The sequence below is a fragment of the Borostomias antarcticus genome (assembly GCF_949987555.1).
Source record: "Borostomias antarcticus genome assembly, chromosome: 18".
Lineage (NCBI taxonomy): Eukaryota > Metazoa > Chordata > Actinopteri > Stomiiformes > Stomiidae > Borostomias > Borostomias antarcticus.
This window is the reverse complement of record NC_140251.1, coordinates 10,022,049-10,041,303: the sequence shown is the minus strand read 5'-3', so window position 1 is coordinate 10,041,303 and position 19,255 is coordinate 10,022,049. Positions and strand designations below refer to the sequence as shown.

The following is a 19,255-nucleotide window of genomic DNA, read 5'->3' as shown; positions in this document are numbered from 1 at the left end:
AAACATAACCATAAACAGAAGAAAAGCTCTCCATTCTGACCCTTTCCAATGTCTCCGCTCAGAGGCGTGTTATCTCCGATGGTAGGGCAAAACTTTGCAAGTGCTCATCTATAGCTTGAATCTGATTGCCAATGAACCATGGTTTCTGGTGGTGAGTAGCCTAGTGTCAAACCAAAGGGAGGCCAGCTGCCTCATAACACCAAGCAACACACAATGAAGATAATCTGGAACAAAGCCATCTACCACATTGAAAGGGGGAAGAGGCATTAAGGGCGTTGGACCTTTGGTGCCACATACAGACTTCTGAGTCCTGTGAGCTTCAAGTGCATTGTTAACTTGTTCCTGGTGGGTTCGTAGTATAAGTAGGCTACATCTTTTGAGCTATATCCTTAGAATTATTCTTGACTCGTGTCCATGCAATTACTTGAGTCACTTTTGCACTTTTCCCTTAGAATTGGTATCTTCACTTCTTTGCAGGCTAACGTTACTCACGAATCCAGGCCAGGCGCAGATGAATGCTAGCCTGGTAGCCTATGACCATCCCGATCTAGCGAGCTCACTGCTTCGCTCCGCAATATCTGCGTTCTGCGTTATTGAAACAGAATGTGAGCTCGCGAGAACGGGATGGTCCTACCAGGCTAGATAAATGCTGCACGGGTCTTTATTCACAAATCTAGAGAAGTCCAAAAAATGGAACAAAAATTATCCCAGTAATCATTTATAACAGCAAGCCATCCTCAACGTCTTTTTCTACCAAAATGCGCATGCGCGGTGAACAAATATATGCCTAGAGGATTCTACAGTTCTAGCAAACAAAATAACATTTTAGAAACGAAATTATTGCTGAATTGTCAAGCAGAATATATATAATAAATAACAACATACCAACATTCTTAACCAAAATAATAAACCAAATATTTCAATAATACCTTTATATAAAATCAACTGAACTGTTATTCATAAGACTATTACAACCTGGACCCCCTGCAGTTTGCCTACCAGACAGACTTGCGAGTGGAAGACGTTGTCATCTACCTGCTGCACAGGGCCCACTCCCATCGGATCACATTCTTTGATTTCTCAAGTGCCTTCAGCGGCCCCATATCCTGGGAGACAAACTACAACCAATGGAGGTGGAAGCTCCCCTTGTGAACTGGATTTCAGACTACCTGACCAGCAGGCCACAGTAGCTTCAGGACTGCGTGTGAGAGTGATCTCCAACACAGGAACACCTCAAAGGACTGTCCTGTCTCCTTTCACACTCTACACTTTAGACTTCAGATACAACTCATTCGGAGACGTTCCACCTTTAGAAGTAATCAGATGACTGCTCTTGTCAAGTGTGTAAGAGGAGGACAGGAGGAGGAATACAGAGCCCTAGTGGAGAAATTAGTTGGATAGTGTGAGGAGAATCTGCAGCTCAATGTGAGGAAGATCAAGGGGTTGGTGGGGGACCTCAGGAGGAAGAAAGCTCCAGCTTGGAGGGAGATGCAGTTAGTGGCAATTTACAGATGTGCCTCTTTACATTTATGTGCCCACTGTGCCTTTTGTTGTGTATTGTATTGTATTGGTATCTGTTGTGTTTTTGTGATTTTTTCTGCAACAAAATTAGGCCTATCTATCTATCTATCTATCTATCTATCTATCTATCTATCTATCTATCTATCTATCTATCTATCTATCTATCTATCTATCTATCTATATCTGTCTGTCTGTCTGTCTGTCTGTCTGTCAATCAAGCACACCAGAGTAATCTGAAACAGACCCCACTCCCAGTCTCAACAGGTGAAATATTATATCGGCTTTATGTTACAGTCGATCGAGGTGCAGGCTACGATGATTCACCTGGATTGCGAGAGACGAGACATGATGAAACAATAGACACAGGCAGCTCCAGACACTCAGATGTCTCTATCGGGGGCTACAGCCCTCATTAGCATTCATCCACAGGCACCTATACCGAAACGCACAAAAGGGGAACGCTGGATCATGAAGGCCTAATGCCAAAACATATTATAACGGTACATCAATTTAATGTGATGCTTGTCTCTTTAATGTGATCAATTCAGCCCGTGAACGCGCCTCGGCAATAAAAGCAGTGGACGGAAAAAAGAAAAAAAAAACGTTCATTTGCACCCCCTGGATTTGTTCTACCCCTCTCCATCCCTCCTCTCCGAACCCGAACCATTCATCTCTCTCCTTCTCCAGACTTCACATCCGGGTCATTCGCTAGTATTTGTCTCTTGCGTGTCCACCGTGTTGTGCTGCAGCCCCTTGCCCGACTGCACCGCTTGCCAGACGGATACTATGCCTGCCGTGCAACGGTGATGGAGCAGTAGCTAGCCTAAGCAGCTGGTCATTAAAACCTGTGCCACACAGGCGGGATGATACTAGGCTATCGGATGGGCAGCTTTTGGTGATATTCGCCCAACGATGTCCAAGAGCCTCAAGAAGAAAAATCACTGGACCAACAAAGTCCACGAAGCAGTGATATGCAGGAGCAAGGACGGCGAACTGGGGTTTGAAGTCAGGGGTGGCGCGGAGAATGGGCAGTTCCCCTACTTCGGGGAAGTGAAACAGGGTAAAGCGGTGCAGAGCGGCAAGCTGGCCCAGGATGAGCTGCTGCTGGAAGTCAACGACATGCCGGTGGCCGGACTCACCTCCCGGGACGTGCTGGCTGTGATTAAACATTGCAAAGACCCGGTCCGCTTCAAGTGTGTCAAACAAGGTGAGGGGACAGCCACATCTTAGAGTGAACACCACTACGCCGTTGCACAAGCAGTCTTGTCTGTTTATGTAATAGCCTACCTGTTTGTGTAGCCTACAGCAGGCTTGCGTATGTGTGTATGTGGCTGGTTGTTGGACATGTCGCCGTGTAGCCCATGGTTAGATAAAGCTATCACTCAGCAAAGATGATGTATTTACGAATAAATGTGGGCTAACTTAGATGCGTTCATCTCCGTCGTAGGATGACATTGTGTTAAGATGACGGACTGAGACACTCGATATCACTTAATCTGTCCATGCAATCGTAAAATACGTCGCTTGTTGATCAAATGAGTGTCTCGGACAGACAGAGCCACTGCCCAAGGGGGTGTGTCCGTGTCGGCGAGGTGCCATGGCCTGCGGCTGGATTCTGTAGGCTCGAGGGACGGCGTTCTGGGCCATTTTTCATTTCCGTAAATGATCTGTCTTTATATTCTTACTTATTCTCTACTATAATCTGCAGTAGAGCTATGCATAGGCTACACGGGACGATGAAACAACCAGACGGGCCTATAAAATGGGAAAACACGGAAGATATCATTAGTGTAATAGACTGTAAGCCTGTAATGTGGATGCAGGCTATCCAGAGAGGCCCAGTCTTATCACGAATAAGACTTTGGCAGTCCCATGACAAACGAGGCCCCTGTGTCGGTATTCTGTGGTCATCAGCTGGCAGTGGAAAAGCTGACCAGGTTATTAGGGTAATTGATACAGTAGGCTGTAGACCTGAATTACCTGAACTTTCGGAAGTCATCTACAATCCATCTATATTTAAGTGTAGGTCTATAGTCTCCAGACTATAGATGGTTTTCTGTTAGGCCTACTGAACCCTACTGTCACTCCAAGCTCTTTGTAATGGGCTGTGTGTGGCGCTACCTGGTTCCCTAGCTGTGGTTTCAGCCTGCGAGATGGATGCAGGTTGACTTACTGCTCTGTGGTCATAGAGAGGTTTCTGTCTCTGTGGTCATAGAGAGGTTTCTGTCTCTGTGGTCATAGAGAGGTTTCTGTCTCTGTTGTTATGGTTAGGTATCTGTCTCTGTTGTTATGGTGAGGTATCTGTCTCTGTTGTTATGGTTAGGTATCTGTCTCTGTTGTTATGGTTAGGTATCTGTCTCTGTTGTCATGGTGAGGTATCTGTCTCTTCTCATGGTGAGGTATGTGTCTGTTGTCATGGTGAGGTATCTGTTTTTAACTCTGGCGCTGACTGGCTGACTGATACTGACTGACTGACTGACGGGCTGACTGACTGACGGGCTGACTGACTGACTGACTGACTGACTGACTGACGGGCTGACTGACTGACTGACTGACTGACTGGCTGGCTGACTGGCTGGCTGGCTGACTGACTGGCTGGCTGACTGACTGATAGGGACAGGAACAGATGGGGACTTCCTGATTCAATATTATCACGATGCTTACAGCCGGCCCGGGACACACAAGTACACACACGTGAGCGGCGACGCAGCACACAACACACCAACATGCAACTTCAGGGTTGAAGTTTCTATTCTCTAATATTAGCTAGCTGACAACTTCACCGGCCAGGGACAGGACTGAAGAGCACCTGTTATAGGAAACCCTTGAGAACACAGGGACAACATGCAAACACTTAGTGCAGAAAGGCCCAGGAGATGGCCCACCTGAGCGGTAACCAAACCCACAACCTTCTTGCTGTGAGGCAACAGTGCTAAGTACTGCGCCACCGTGCTGCTTGCGAGCAATTTAGCATTCATTGTCTTGCCCAAGGACACTTTGGCACACTGCCAGGAGCTGGGATTGAGCTAGGGACCTTCGATCCCCAGCCGGCCGGCCTGACCTCCAGAGCTACCTGCCGCCTATGTGCCATTCGATATGTATTGCAATTTTGTGGGTATCATGATTCTGTAAGTATTGTGATTTGATATTGGGGACCCCCGATGGAAGGCCAGCTGGAGGTGATTCTGCTTCTGTCCCCCACTGTAAAGGCACAACAGGAACATGCCTGGCCTGAAGTTACCAACAGGTTAAGTGCTACCCTCTGAAGTCCCCACGTACTGTACTAGACTGCCTCTCTCTCTCTCTCTCTCTCTCTCTCTCTCTCTCTCTCTCTGTCTCTCTCTCTCTGTCTCTCTCTCTTTCTGTCTGTCTCTCTCTCTCTCTCTCTCTCTCTCTGTCTCTCTCTGTCTCTCTCTCTCTCTCTCTCTCTCTGTATCTGTCTCTCTCTCTCTCTCTCTCTCTCTCTCTCTCTCTGTCTCTCTCTCTCTCTCTCTCTCTCTCTGTCTGTCTCTCTGTCTGTCTGTCTCTCTCTCTCTCTCTCTCTGTCTCTCTCTCTGTCTCTCTCTCTGTATCTGTATCTGTCTCTCTCTCTCTCTCTCTCTCTCTCTCTCTCTCTCTCTCTGCCTCTCTGTCTCTCTCTGCCTCTCTGTCTCTCTCTCCCCCCCTCTCTATCTGTCTGTCTCTCTGTCTCTCTTTCTCTCTCTCTGTCTCTCTCTTTCTGTCTGTCGGTCTCTCTCTGTCTCTCTCTCTCTCTGGTGCTCTGTGCTGGGTCACCCGTTACAACATTAATCAGCCGCTTTATTAGAGGAAAATCAACATAAATCAGCTGATTGGAATTGCACAGCACCTGCAGAAGGTTCATGATGTGCAGGGTATTTATTTGCAAGCTCTTTTGAGAGTGGGTGGGTGAGCTAGCAGCAACTAGTAACGGCAGCTAGCTAGCTATTCACCAAGTACACAAGCACCATCCATGTGGACACAGGTCAGATGTCAGGGGTCATGGGTCAGCTAGCTAGCTACCAGCATTCTAGCTAGTTAGTGGGATATGGCTGATATACGAGCTTGGACTCCGAGTGTATAGAATAGAATGTATTAGGGGTTAAATGCTCATGCAGGTGTTGGACCTCCCTCTACCTCTCCTCTCCTCTCTCATCTTCTCTGCTGTCTTCTCCTCTCTCATCTTCTCTGCTGTCTTCTCCATCTTAACAGCAGGCTGTGGATGTGCGTACTCCCTCCCATGATGGGTTTATAATGGCTGGCTGTATGGAAGTAGTATGGCCTTCCTCGGTTCTTTTCTCTTTTACTGCATATTGAGCCGCTTCCCCTTTTTCCCAGCACTCTTTGTCCCTTCGTTATCTCCCTCATTTGCTTCCTCGCTCTCTCTGTTCCTCTCTTCTTCTTTCTCTCTCTTCCTCTCTTCTCCTCTCTCTCTTCCTCTCTTCTCCTCTCTCTTCCTCTCTTCTTCTCTCTCTTCCTTTCCCTTTCTCTCTTTCCCTCTCTCTCTCTCTCCCTTCCCCTCTCTCTGTCCTTTCCATTGCTATTCTCCAGCCATAGAAAAGGGATTATTGTGTGTGTGTGTGTGTGTGTGTGTGTGTGTGTGTGTGTGTGTGTGTGTGTGTGTGTGTGTGTGTGTGTGTGTGTGTGTGTGTGTGCTTGTGTGCTTGTGTGCGCGCACGCACGCACGCATGCTAACAGAGAGACGCAGGCCCACTGAGGAATCATCTGTGACGAGGGGGGGCTTAGGTATAGGGCTGCATGCTGGATCTGCAGAGCAGGGCACTTTGTCTGAGATAAACACACACACACACACACACACACACACACACACACACACACACACACACACACACAGTATCTAATGGCCTATGTTCAGTCAGGTAGAAGCCCCAGTCCCTGAGGGAGTGTACCTCTGATGTTCCGGGCCGCTAGAACAGCGATGAGCTGCTGAGTGCTACTGAAGCGTTGGAGACGGGTCTCCGCCCGGCCCCGGCCCCGGTACCACACTGACCGCCAGTTCACCACAGTGGACAGACTCAGAAACACACCCCCAGTCTGAGGTCATCTCTGTCTCCAGTACACACACACACACACACACACACACAGACAGACAGACAGACACTATAACTTGCAGGCACACTGGTCTTTAAGAGATTGTGAGAGATTTGAGAGAAAATCGGCTTCCTGTACAGAAACCGTTCTAGCTTTCCTTTGTTCATCAGGAAGAGAATGGTTCCAGCTGTCGTCTTATCAGTATTAAACTATGGTGACACAATCTATAGACATGCTTCTGTGACTACCCTGAGTCTGTCTACCATTCTGCCCTAAGATCTATAACGGGTGATAGATATGACACCCACCACTGTGTTCTTTATGATAAGGTAGGCTGGTCTCTTCTCTCTTTAAGGCGTAACTATCACTGGTATTTGTTTCTTTTCAAAGCCATCATTGGTAAACTTCCACCATACTTGTCTCTGTTGGACTGGAGCAATGGTACAGTACCTACCAGACCTGATCAAATGATCGGCTTGTTTTTAGGGTTTCTCAAGTGCATTCTGAACTTGGTAGAGCTGCTTTTTTCTATGATGCTCCTTATACCTGGAATACTTTACAACAGACTCTAAAGCTTGAGGTACTTCCTTCAATCGCAGAGTTTAAATCCATGGCTCTTGACATTTGTACTTCGACCTGTAACTGTTTTTATTAGTAATTATTATTATTAGTAATTATTATTATTATTATTATTATTATTAGATTAGTGTTATTATTCTTATTATTATTAATATTATTATTGTATATTGTATTTGTTCTGTTGTTATTTGTGTGAACTCATCAACACTGTAAATGAGGGAAACCTCAGTGCTTTACGAATATAAATAAAGGTTTGAAATGAAATGATAGAGGACTATAGTCTGAGCCCATGGCTGTTGAGATAGTGCTCTAGAAGCCTTTTTTTTTACCATCCTTATTGCTCTTTTAGTCAAATGAAAATGTAAAGTTCTTTCTTTCGCCTCCCACTCCAATTCCTGTTAACTGATTTGCCAGAACTGTCCATTTTTACACAAAGCAGAATACTTTTATTCACGCAGTCCCAAAGCTTTTACTTGATTGTGTATTTATATGAGTTTATGCTTGTGTGTGTTGGCATGCATATGAGAAATCTGGCAGGTGTATTGCTTAGGACTGAGTGCAGTGTCGAGTGTGAAGTTGTTCGGATGACCGGTTTTCAAGAAAGCTGCAATACTTGAGGCCAAGCGATAAGCCAATTCTGAACAGGTACAATGTTATATACCAGCTAGCCGACAGAGGGCGCTGTGTCGGGTTCTTGAGAAAGCTGCAAGCAGCAATACTGGAGACCAAGCAATCGTGTCATTATGAACAAGCATGCTTTGAGCGGGCACTGCACTAGTTGTGGAAGAAAACTCAGTCTTCACTCTTTGTGGCTTCAATATATAGTTGACTTTATATTACATGCAGCATGGAGAGAGATGATAGTGTCCATAGTCAACGCAAAATCTCTCCGAAGACTTCCTCCCTTTCAGATTACATTTATACAGCAGTACAAACAGGCATCATAGCTGTTCAGCAGTTATCAAAAGCAGATAGTGGCGTACATTTTATCAAGGCAACATACTTCTCAGAACATGATGTGAATTGAGTCAGACAGAAAACAACTTTTTAGAAAACAAATATGACTTATTAACTTGATTTCAGCAAACACATTAATTTATTAAATGTCAACATCATCTTTATGTACGTTTGTTAGGCTTTGTCTTTATGAAAGCCTGCTTCACAGAAGCAGCAAGAATGTAGACCTGAGATTGGCATAATCTTTTTCAGATGAATGATTCTATTAAGATCTTCTGCCTCTCTGCATCGTACCGCCATGTTAGCACCAGGCATGAGGGAAGAAGGAACGTCTGATCTTCACCGTCAGGCAGATTTCCACAGCAGTCTGTTTCACAACACCAAGAGGTGTCAGCAGAAAGAGAGGGGAAGAAGAGAGGGAAAGAGTGTGAACATCTGTGCTATGTCACATGGGTGTGTGTGTGTGTGTGTGTGTGTGTGTGTACGTTCGTGTGTGTGTGTGCATACCTTCGTGTGTGTGTGTGCGTACCTTCGCGTGTTAACAATATCACCGAATATTGCTGTTTAGAAATGGCTTGTGATGTCTTTTCGGGTGGCTCCTCTGTATCTTAAACGCAGGATGATGGGCGTGTTCAGGGCCTCAAGGCTGACCACATGGGTGGCCATGTGGTGGTGTGTCATAGAGACACACACGTCTTCCACCTGCTAGTTATGAATACACTTCCCTCTCCCCAGGAGCTACTGCACTGGGTCAACCATAGGAAGGATAAAGCCTACTGGTTGTTGTGTTATTGTGCATAGTAGTGACTGGTTAAGCTCTCTGTGGCCCCATGATGCAGCAGCCTGTATAGGGCAGAGCAGACAGATGTTATGTTATGTTATTTTTATTTATAATGCGCCCCCAAACCAACTGTTACATCAGTCCGGGGCGCAGCCCGGTTACAAAAAGAGAATCCCAGAGAGCTCCCATAATGGTAAATGGACTGCACTTAGACTGTACATATAGCGCGTTTATCCACAGCGCTTTACAATGGCCTCTCATTCACCCATTCACACACACATTCACACACCAATGGCAGCAGCTGCCATGCAAGGTGCTTGCCTGCTCATTGGGAGCAATTTGGGGTTCAGAGTCTTGCCTAAGGACACTTCGACATGTGGACAGGAGAAGCCAGGATTCGAACCGCCGACCCTGCGGTCATTGGACGACCCGCTCTACCTCCTGAGCCACAGCCGCCCCATAACTAACGTAACTATACCTGGCTCAGAAGCAGAGATCTCCCAATACTAACGTAACAGTAACTGTCTTAGGGCCAGAGAGCTCCCAGTACTTTAACTTTACAGTAGAAGGCCTACTCTACATTACTACTGATTCAGGGGCAGAGAGCTCCCAGTACTAACGTAACAGTACTACTGGCTCAGAAGTAGAAGGATGTTGCATGATATCTATCCCCCATTCATCAACTTCCTGTCAGTCAATTTGGTGGAAATCCAGTCCAAAGTCTATCTTTACCATGCCAGAGGGGGAACCATATCAATCAATCAATTAATCAATCAAAGATTTATTTGTATAGCACATTTCATACACAGAGGTAACACAATGCGCTTTACAGAGAACAAGGGAGGTTGGCATAGGTCCCACCCCCACATATTCCAGAGGGAAGCAAAAAAACACTCACCCAGGGGCCAGAAAAGTGAGCTGTAAAAATTCTTCCCTGTCCCCTGTCAACGAGACGATCGAGCACGCTCCTGCAGTATGTTTGTCCAACAGCTAAGAACATTTATAGAGCAATAAATTAAATTAAATTACATTTTCAGAGCAAAAAGAGCTAAAAACCTCATAGGAGAGACATGGCAAACACTGGTGTATGTCTGTGTGTGCATGAGTGTGAGTGTGCCTGGGTCCAGGTAGAGGCCGGGGTCGGGGGTAGGGTGGGGGTAGGAAAAGGATACGGACCCAGGTTAGGGTGAGGGGCAGGGGGACTAGGCGCAGGTCCAGGCCTAATGCCGGAAGTGGACTGGTGTATGTCTGTGTGTACGTGTGTGTGTATAATATATATAACTAACAGGAGAGTTAGTTACAGAGAAGTTGCCTACATGGTAGGCCATTATGTGTTAGCTATCACTGTAGTGTATAATATGATATTTGAGTGAATCATATAACAAAGCACAGTAAGCACTTAGCAGAACAGGCTCATAGAGAATGCCGCAAGGCAGAGGTGGGGAAACAGAAAGCAGAGAGCCAAGGGTAAAAAATGGATAGGGTTGGCTGGATAGGGACAGCTGACAACACAGAGTGGGAAGGAGCTAGTCATGGGGAGGCAGGGGGCCTTTCCAGGAGCCATAGGGTGGACTTTTGGCTGAGGGGGGGTGGGGGGGGGGTTCTTCAGGGCCTGCTACAGGGTGGCCTGCCGGAGACAGTGGGTGTCCACAGGACCTGTATAGAGTATAAGAGGGAGAGACACTAGGGAGGAAGACAGGGTTAGTGGCTGTACTGGACATCCACAGCAGACACAGGGGTATCTATCAGACTCGGGGTGGTCTGCGGGTGACAGTGGGGCATCCACTGGACCTGGTTAGAAGGTAGGAGGGAGAGAGAGAGGTACTAGGGAGAGGGGAGGCAGAAAAGGTTTAGTAGCACACAGAGCCATAAAAGCAACACAGATATTAAAACAATGTGCCAGTTGCAGGGCAACCAGCATCTTTATATACTGTATATCTAAATATACATACCGTGCATAACAGGATATACACCAATGTATACAGAGGATCTACACTATCACCCAGGGGCCAGAAAAGTGAGCTGTAAAAATTCTTCCCTGTCAACGAGACGATCGAGCACGCTCCTGCAGTATGTTTGTCCAACAGCTAAGAACATTTATAGAGCAATAAATTAAATTAAATTACATTTTCAGAGCAAAAAGAGCTAAAAACATCATAGGAGAGACGAACACTGGTGTATGTCTGTGTGTGCATGAGTGTGAGTGTGCCTGGGTCCAGGTAGAGGCAGGGGTCGGGGGTAGGGTGGGGATAGGAAAAGGATACGGACCCAGGTTAGGGTGAGGGGGACTAGGCGCAGGTCCAGGCCTAAAGCCGGAAGTGGACTGGTGTATGTCTGTGTGTACGTGTGTGTGTATAATATATATAACTAACAGGAGAGTTAGTTACAGAGAAAGTTTCTTGGTCCTGGCTTTTGGAACTGTTAGGAGTTCAGTACCTGAGGATCTGAGTGGTCTGCTACCTGGGCATGTACCTGACAAGCATGTCTGAAATGTATTCAGGTGTGTGACTGTGGAGAGATTTATAGACAAATACAAGTATTTTAAAGTCTGTTCTAGAGTTGACAGGTAACCTGTAGTGATTTTAAGGCTGGTGTGATGTGTGCCCTTCGTCTAGTCTTAGTGAGGACCCGTACTGCAGCATTCTGGATCATTTGTAGTTTAGAGATTGCTTTCTTTGGTAGGCCAGATAGTAGAGCATTGCACTAGTCCAGCCTGCTTGTGATGAAAGCATGCATTAGTCTTTCAGTGTCAGCCTGAGAGAAACGGTTGCACCTTGCATACATATTACAGTACATACATATTACCTTCATTCATAGAGACATCTGTGGCCATGCAAAGCCAGTCATCTTACATTCCATTACAGTCATTTAGCAGACGCTTTTATCCAAAGCGACTAACAATAATTGCATTTAACGTAGGAAAAGCCAATGTACTACTACTTGCCAGAACTCACAAGAGCATCCTCTTTCTAAAACCAGTGGCTAAGAGCATAATCTAATGAAGTGCTAAGTGCAAGAATAGCAATCTAAAATACAATAAGTGCTTAAGAGGGAGGATCGTTGTAGTACTTCTTGAAGAGATGAGTTTTGAGACTGCGACGAAAGATGGGCAGCGAAAGTGGGCAGTGGAAAGTGGACACTCCTACCCTCCGGCTTTTAAGTGAGCTGTATGGAATATTTCATTTCTAGACCCTTTCACATTTCTTCTGTGAGAGAGGCTGTGGAGTCGTACTGGAGGTGTGTGTAGCTCGTCAGAGTTGTGTCCTGTCAGACCTGACGAGGTGGTTCATGTTTCTGTGTGGAAGTGCAGATGGGAGCGGAAGGGGAGGAGGGAGGGAGGCAGTAAAAGAGGGGAGAGAGGGAGATGTTGAAAGTAGGGAGAGTAGGAGGTGGTAGAAGAGATTGACCTTCTTACTCCTTGCAGTCAGATGCTGGAGGAAACGGTCCATAGCACCCTGTCTCTGGTATTAATAACTCTAGAGGAGAATTATTCTGTTAGATGAAGAAGCTGTTTTTATTTAGGAGAGAGAGAGAGAGAGAGAGATAGAGGGAGAGAGAGAGAGAGAGAGAGAGAGGGAGAGAGGGAGAGAGAGAGGGAGAGAGAGAGAGACAGAGAGAGAGAGAGGACTCTGAGGATCACACTGCACCACAGCCAATGGCCAAGTGTCTGTCTGTCCTATTTACTTAAATTGGGTCAATATCCTCACTACCGACACCTTGCATCCATGCATGCATTTCAAGCGGACCTCCTTCCTTGGGTGGGATCTATCGCACATTTTTCGTGTTATGGGCAGGCCCATCACATTTTACATGATTATGTCAGGACTGTGCCTATCAAAGAGTCTGCAGCATGATATTCTGTCCTCCATAATAGATGATGGAGTCATAACAAGTTGGATGAGTCAGAGTCCCAGATGCTGTTTTTCCCAGGATAACAACCTCGACCTTCCAGTGACTGATCACCACAGGCATGGGGCCGCATGACGCAGTGCGCGAGGTCGGAGAGAGAGGCCATCTACCACGGGACATGGATGTTGCTATTAAAAGCCTTCATCTGGCTGAGATAAACTGCCATAATCTTATGATTATTCATAAGAATATGGCAGTGTGTGTGTGTGTGAGAGAGAGAGAGAGAGAGAGAGAGAGAGAGAGAGAGAGAGAGAGAGAGAGAGAGAGAGAGAGAGAGAGAGAGAGAGAGAGAGAGAGAGAGAGAGAGAGAGAGAGGATCTGTTTATGCTTGCATTCATTATGTGCGATAGAGACAGAGTGAGCATGTGTGTAGGAGTGTGTAGAGTCAGACGCGTGCGTTCGGATGGAGGCTGTGGTTGGTCATCACCCTGTCCCTCTGCCCTGACTTCCCAACTCCGCACCAGGATGCCAGTGTAGCAGGTCATCAGCAACCGACCAATGACTGTCAGTAACAGGCCAGTAGTTGTCAGTGTAGCAGGTCAGTTGTTGCCAGTTTAGCAGGTCAGTAGTTGCCAGTTTAGTGGGTCAATAGCAGGTCAGTAGTAGGTCAGTAGCAGGTGAGTAGTGGCCAGTTTAGCAGGTCAGTAGCACTAACAGGTCAGTGACGGGAACAGTGGGGAGGAGCTAGATTAGAATGTGCCTCATCACAACTGCAGTTTGAAACAATCAGCACATTCTCTTGATTATTCCCATAGACTGCCTAAGCGGAAGTAGGAAGAGCCGTCCCATGGGACCTTATTTCAGAAAAAATATGTACGCTAGTACGTACGGCGATAAACATATCATTTCTCGATCCCGTTTGAATTGTACCATGATCATATACATATGATGTTTGTTGATTTAAAACCTAATTTTGTTAGTCAAGAAAGTTACAGTTTGTCGTAAAACTGTAAAGCAGTTATCCAAGAACGAGTTTAAAATTATTAAAAGAGGTGAAAATCACTATTAGTCTGGCCATGTTGAGCGCTGCAGCTATGCGAAAGGAGAGTTAGTTCTGTAAGAGCTGGCAAGGCTTTACAAGGTTTTGGTGAGTGTTAAACGAGTGAAATGTCAGCTAGCTAATATTAGAGATGAGTAAAATGTTTGTTTTAAATTGCCAAACATCATATGTGATGGTCATGGCACAATTCAGTCAGGATCAAGAAATTATTTATCTCTGGCCATTCGCTATCGTTCATATTTTTTCAGATTTAAGGTCCCATGGGGGTGTACTCTTCCTGCTTCCGCTTAGGCACTCTAGTGTGTGTGTGTGTGTGTGTGTGTGTGTGTGTGTGTGTGTGTGTGTGTGTGTGTGTGCCTCAGCAGGATCTCAGAGCTGAGCAGTGATTTCCTGACTGACTCTACAGTAAGTGTCTCTGTATCAGCAGATAGGCTGCATCTCTCCCTCTCTCTCTGTCTGAACACACTGACTGAACACAACCAGACCATCATCTCTCCCTCCCTCTCTCTCTGTCTGAACACACTGACTGAACACAACCAGACCATCATCTGTCATTGACCTGCACAGCTGGTCTGCACCGTGTGGTTCTGGTTCTGTGCGTCACAGAGAGCAGGTTCTCTGGCCTCCTCCCACTGCAGCATCAAAGTTGCTATTATATTATAATATTATATTAAAAGCACTTTTTGACACTTAAATAGCACATATCCACAGATATCCACTAGCCTTCTTTACGACCCTGATCACATGATCTCACGTGCTGCTTTGTGGAGAGAGATCATGTGATCAGGGTTGTGAAGCCATGGGGGGGAGGGGTGGGTGTAACTGTAGCTACCTCTGAGAAAACTTTCTTCACTTCGGGGTATAGCCCCATATAGTATACTGACTTGGACGAGGGATAGATGTCTACTAGTATCTGTCTATCAGTGAAATTGCTCACAGCGCATGTGATTGGTCAGACAGCATAAACGCCTGTGATTCGTCCGTGTGCCCCCAGCACATTCCATGCAAAATGGAATTATTAATTGCAATAATTGTAGCCTTTTGCGATTAGTTAATAGCAGAGGTCTATATACGTATAATACGGCATAATTACGATTAAGATTAATTGTGCAGCCCTACATACAAGCATGATGTTACCAAGCCAGGTAAGGTCTCTTAAAGGGCAAGTATAAAGCTTTAATGTATATCATATAACAAATCATAAGAGTCCCGAAAATCGAACCATAACTCATTCATCATAAATCATTAAATCATATTATCAATCATTTGCATAAACGGCTCCTACAGTACACCCACCAGTAGAGGGCAGTAGTAGCCAGTCCAGTGGAGCTGAGCTGAGCCATGCTGAAGGGTTTGTTCTAATTATCTAAAGGGATGTCCTCTATTTAGCCCAGACAGAGCTCAACATTCGTGACCTGCTCTCCACCCTAACCTCATCAATTAGTGCTCATTATTGAACACCAGTGAACCCCCACCTGAGCCAACCTTTCAGTGTATCGACCACCAGTGAACCCCTGTTGCTGGGACTCCCACCTGACACTGTCCACTCGCCTTTCTCACTCCTTCACGCTCTCTATCTCCTTTGTCTCAGTACTCTCCCTCTTTATTTTCCCCTCCTCTCTCTTTCTCTCTCTGCCTCCTCTCTCTCCCTCCTCTGGCTCATCTCCTCCATCTCCCTGCATCTGCAGTCTGGGTCACTAGGACGTGTCCTGTCTGAGAGGGATTCAGCTGGAGATCACCTCTCTAGCCTCAATTAAAGAACTGCTACACGTGTGTGTACACACTCACTCTCTCTCACACACACACACACACACACACACCCATAGAGTACACAAATGCACAAACATTTTCCGCATCAATGTTTATCTCATCAGCATAGAGATGAGAAAAGGAGTGGAAGTCATTACCTTCTGCAGCCGCCCCAGGCCCCTGGGGGCCAGCACAGGGTAGATAAGACTGGGAGGCTCCTAACTCCACCCTCCATTCACCTCACGTCTCATCTGCCTTCTCTGGGCCGGCTCCCCGCCACAGGCCCCGGCGCCTCACGTCAGGCGGAATGACTATGACTCTGTCTGCACTGTCATTCACCAGGACGCATCCCGTTAGAGAGAGGAGGAGTCTAAGCACATCACCTGTGCTTCGACTCCTCCCCACTGTGGTGTGACTTGGAGGTAATCCTGAGGTAGTTGATCTGCAGTCCTGAGGCTAGTGGATCTATAGTTCTGAGGCAGTCTGGAATATGTAGTCCTGAGGCAGTCTGGAATATGTAGTCCTGAGGCAGTCTGGAATATGTAGTCCTGAGGCAGTCTGGAATATGTAGTCCTGAGGCAGTCTGGAATATGTAGTCCTGAGGCAGTCTGGAATATGTAGTCCTGAGGCAGTCCTAATAATAGAGGTGTGCATCTCTCCCTTATAAAATGATCCGATTTGTATCAAGACTTTCTGGTCAGACTTTTGTCCAAATTTTCCTTATGCAATCCAAATGTCTGTTGTCAGCTGTGCAGATTTATTGGTGAAGATGAGTAAGTAAGTAAGTAAGTAAAAGTTTATTTGTATAGCACCCCTCTCAGCACGAATGCACAGAGTGCTTCACCTAAGGTGCAGGTAACAAAAAGTGCATAGTAAAATAAATTAATAAATAAACAAGAAAACAATAAACAAGAAAGCATACAAAAAGTGGCCGATTTCAAAGGCCCCTATACTAATACAATAAAACAAAGAACGACACAGCCGGACCTACAGGTGTGACATCATCAGCAGTGCTCATCATGAGATGAGAGGCTATCATTATTTTGAAAGTAACATGACTTTTAATGTTGGATCAGAGATTCTTCCTCAGCAGCTTAGTTTACTAAAGTAGAATTAGCAACAGAGCTTCAGTCAACCAACTCCTAACTTTATAATCAGACCATCGACCGGTTCATGGTATGTTTCGATTGATTCAGTGGTCCGTGTATTTGTAGTCCTTGGCTTGATCATCACGCCTGAGAGTGACATGACAAAGGAGGAGGAACATGATCATTAAAAGCTATCTGAGCTTTTGAGGGATCAATAAGTGATCAATATTGTAAATAGACCTTTAGGTGTGAAAATCTGTGGGTGCCCTGTGCACAGAAGTGATCCAGCACACAGCACGAGTGTTCGAAAGGACTTTGATTTTAATTCATGTAAATAATACTTTTCACATGAATGTGGGTCGGATCACTTCTATTGTAGACCTTTAGAGATCTCTGTGTTAGCAGCAGTGACACCAGTAAGTCACACACACTCTGCTCCGACACATACACACACATACATCCACAAACAAACAGCACACAACCACACACACATGCACACACACACGCACCCTCCAAGTCAGACTTAATCTGTCTGTGTCCAGAAAAAAATATGTATGCTACTGCGATAAACATATAATTTCTCCAAAGCTTGAAAAACTAGTCCGGGTCAGTTCAGGTCTGCCTCAAATAAACCACTGGAGAATTCTGCAATTGAGAGGAAGGAGGGAGGGAGGGGGTGAAGGAAAGGGTGAGGACATGAAGTCACGGAGAAGATGGGAGAGCAGAGAATGAAAGTGCGATAGAGAGGGACTGGAATGACAGCAGAGGATCGTCGGGTCCCTCTATTTACTGCTCCTTGACGATCACTCGGATATCACTTCCTCTCCACGCTCCCCAGAGCCTCCCAGTCCAGCCTCAGCCTCACTCCCAGAATCCTCCACTGCATCCTCTACCCCCCAGAACCCTCCACTGCAGCCTCTACTTCCCAGAACCCCCTCAGTCTCTCACCGCTCATCGCAGCCTCTGCTCTGTGCCTCAGTGCATTTGTGTGTGCATGTGAGAGTGTGAGTACGAGCATGAGTGTCACTTGATTACTACTTACAGTACTCAAACACCTGGTGTGCGTGTGCGTGCGTGTGTGTGTGTGTGCGCGTGCATGTTTAGCTGCTCACAGATATGCAGCTGCTGGATTGGTGTGTGTTTATCCGATCACTGACTCTGGTAACAGAATGCTGTTGACTCTTAGGAGCATGTCAGAAAGCATCTGGACCACACACACACACACACACACACACACACACACACACACACACACAAGACCGCACAACTCCAGACACATTGATTTAAACACATACACATATGCAGACATACACATTCACACAGAAATGCAAGCACAGACAGGCACACACACGCACACACACAGTGCAGTACTGCCATCATCAGACAGGGGTCACTGCAGGATTGTGGAGTTTCCCTGACCAATCAGCTGCCAGCTAGGTTGGAGCCCCGGCTTCTCACTGGCAGATCCTTTTTTTCCCTCTGTTGTCTTCCGACGTCGTCGTCTCTCCATCTCTCTCTCTCCATCTCTCCATCTCTCTCTCCTTCCTCTTCCCCGGCTCCTTCTCTTCTCTTGGGGTTGTGTTAGCTGCAGTGGGGGGGGGGGCTGTGTGCCGGAGCATAAGTAGCACCAGAGGCAGGGGACTTAGAGGCCGGCCGAGCCAGGGGAGGAAGCACCGTGGCTGGGCACAGTGCTAAAGGACGCCTGGGAGGACAGGCCCTCTGTGGATGTATACCTGGAGAACGGACCTGACTAGCCAGCCCTGCCGTCTGGGACAGCTGCAGATGAGGTGCCTGCATTGCACAGCCTGGTGTGTGTGCGTGCGTGCGTGTGCGTGTGTGTGTATGTGACCATCTTTGTGTGTTTTATGTCTGTTCGTGTATCCATCTGTCTGTGGGAGAATGTGGAATGTGAATAGCACGTTTGTCCATATTTGGCACGTAGAATGTGTGTGTGATGTCTGTGTGCTGGTTTTGTCTACGTTGCGCCAGTCTGGTAATCTTGTTAATCAGGATGTTGTTCCACTGGCCGTTGGTTTTTTGCTTCTCTGTCCTCCAGCCAGCTCTCTTAATGATGGAATTCTCCCCAGCTAAAATGGTGTCAGCCAGCTTTACATAAGGCATTGCTTCTGAGGACAAGCTACAGTGTTAGGGATTACAACAAAACAGAACAGTCCAGTTGTGAGCAGCAGCAGTGTGTGTGTGTGTGTGTGTGTGTGTGTGTGTGTGTGCGCGCGAGCGTGTGTGTCTTGTGTGTGTATGTGTTTTTGTGTGTGTACATATCTGTGAGTGTGTGTCTGTGTCAATGTAGAGGATTTCCTCTGGAGTAGAAAACTCATGGTAGTCATGTATGCATGAGTGAGAAGACATTAGTCATTTGTAAATGGAAGTAAGCTGGTGTGCCACTATCTCTACACACACACACACACACACACACACACACACACACACACACACTAGCCTAGAGTATGCCGGTGTGTATGTGTGTCCTCTCAGTATCTTGTTGTAGTACTGTGGGTGATCAGAAGGACCCATTTGAAGACTGAAAATGCCTCCTCCTGTCATTCCTCTGAGAGATCACTGATCAGATGTAACTAGATAGGTAACAGCTGGTAGAGGTTTCAC

General features: G+C 46.4%; 1 protein-coding gene across 1 annotated transcript in view; it reads left to right on the top strand.

The window, feature by feature from the left end:
- Positions 1-2,433: 2,433 nt before the first annotated feature.
- The window catches only part of magi2b (membrane associated guanylate kinase, WW and PDZ domain containing 2b), a gene marked incomplete at both ends in the record, with an annotated part of 66,563 nt that continues 49,741 nt past the window's right edge, over positions 2,434-19,255 (top strand). Inside the window, one exon of the mRNA XM_084452612.1 lies at positions 2,434-2,728. Within this exon, the coding sequence (XP_084308738.1) occupies positions 2,434-2,728 (295 nt within the window). The remainder of the gene's footprint in view (positions 2,729-19,255) is intronic.